This window comes from Phyllobates terribilis, unplaced genomic scaffold (genome assembly GCF_046119375.1).
Source record: "Phyllobates terribilis strain yellow unplaced genomic scaffold, ASM4611937v1 Scaffold_9__5_contigs__length_417890890, whole genome shotgun sequence".
NCBI lineage: Eukaryota > Metazoa > Chordata > Amphibia > Anura > Dendrobatidae > Phyllobates > Phyllobates terribilis.
The window spans coordinates 407,179,534-407,181,310 of NW_027362769.1; the positions used below are offsets into that span (position 1 = coordinate 407,179,534).

Sequence of the window (1,777 nt, forward strand, 5' to 3'; positions counted from 1 at the left end):
TCACTATCACTTGTCCAATCACAAACCTTATTTTCATTTTGCATCCATTAATTTCTATGTATACTGTGTGATATAACGTGAGCTTTAGAAAAGCTCATGTGATATCCGAAACCCTGTGATAAATTAACGTATGGACTTTTTACCAGCGTGGTGCTCCATCTCACTCTTCCGTGAGTCTCCATTGTATCTTGTCCATGGTAGTTCTGTAAACCATAATTCTTCACTGTATAGTGGAGATGCGGGATCACCCTGTCACCCCAATAAGTCCTCACAGATGGGGAAACACTTTACTTCCCTCTTCCACCATCTTCCATTTAATTGTCTTGCATATGATTAGGGGTTTGGAGATCTGAGGTTTCTTCTCCAGAAGTTTCCTGTCCCGACATCTGTACAATGTCTGTATCTCCAACCACACAACCGACTGTCCAATCACTGCAGTATATAAAGTGTCCCCAAGGAAGCTGAGAGGGATTTCTTTACAAATGACTTGTGTAGAGCCAACACCGAGAGGGTCATCCATATGAAAACTGTTGTTTCGTGCTTTGTAGAAAAGAGTCTCCTAAAAAAAGATGAAGAGAAGAGAAACCCTCAGTAATGGGACAACGTTTATTCTTCTCGGTTTCTCGGATTTGTCTCTTATGACCCAGATCTCACTCTTTATGTTCTTCCTTCTTTCTTATCTTCTCTCCTTGGTTGGTAATGGTCTCATTATCATGGCCGTCAATTTCAGTCCTCGGCTTCACTCTCCGATGTACTTTTTCCTGAAGGTTTTGTCCATTGTTGAGCTTGTGTCTATCACTTCTACAGTTCCCAAGGCTCTTCAGAGCTTTTTCTGGGTGGGAAGGACCATTTCCTTGGTGGGTTGCGCCTCTCAGTTCTTTGTTTTTATAGCAGCTGCAGCTTGTGAATGTGCCATACTCACAGTGATGGCGTTTGACCGGTACATGGCCATATGTCACCCCCTCAGATACATGTCTGTGATGACCGTCAGCTTTTGTTATCGGGTGATACTTTATATCTCTGCTTTGGCACTTGGGAATGCCCTCATCGAATCTTTCCTCATATACAGTTTGCCGTATTGTAGATCTCATGTTATTGCTCATTTCTTCTGTGATATTCCACCAATGATGACCATAGCCTGTGCCAACACATTCATAGTCGAGATCTATCAACTAGTCATAAGTGCAACTTCATCCGTGCTCCCAATTTTATTAATCTGCTCTTATATCAGGATCCTGACCGCCATGTTCCTCCTCCATTCTGCAGAGTCTCGTCATAAAGCTTTTGTTACCTGCGGCTCTCATCTGGTTTCTGTTACCATTTTCTTTGGGACCGCCATGTTTGTTCACCTTCGATTTGACAATAAGTTTTCTCCTTATGAGGACAGGATGGTGGCTCTGTCCTACTGTGTGATAATCCCGACCATCAACCCCCTGATCTACAGCCTGAAGAACAAAGAAATGAAGGACGCCATCAGGAAACTCAACCTGAGAATGACCTTACATTAATGTGTGACGACCAACCAAGAAGGAAATAACAAGAACTTTCTGAAGATAAAGTCCATGATTCCTCTCTTCATCTTCACTTCATTTTACAGATAAATTATTGATGGATCTTTTATAACAAGGTTTATAACCTGTTAGTGAACAAAAAAAAAGAATGTATTAAAAATAAATATCTAATACTTTGGGGGTATAAAGGTTCTATGACAACGTAAAACCAAATAAAAAAAAACAAATAAAGAGAAATATTCAGGAGAGGAGCAGGGGCCGAGGAG

The 1,777-nt window shown here is 41.2% G+C and overlaps 1 protein-coding gene across 1 annotated transcript; it reads left to right on the forward strand.

The window, feature by feature from the left end:
- The first annotated feature begins 569 nt into the window (after nt 1-569).
- On the forward strand, nt 570-1,508 carry LOC141161270 (olfactory receptor 5AN6-like). Its single transcript, XM_073646066.1, has one exon. It carries the CDS (start codon nt 570-572, stop codon nt 1,506-1,508), a length of 939 nt encoding a protein of 312 aa, XP_073502167.1.
- The last annotated feature ends 269 nt before the right edge of the window (nt 1,509-1,777 follow it).

Bases quoted from the DNA above. Each gene is read 5' to 3' on its own strand.
- LOC141161270 (XM_073646066.1), top strand. From the start codon at position 570: ATGAAGAGAAGAGAAACCCTCAGTAATGGGACAACGTTTATTCTTCTC.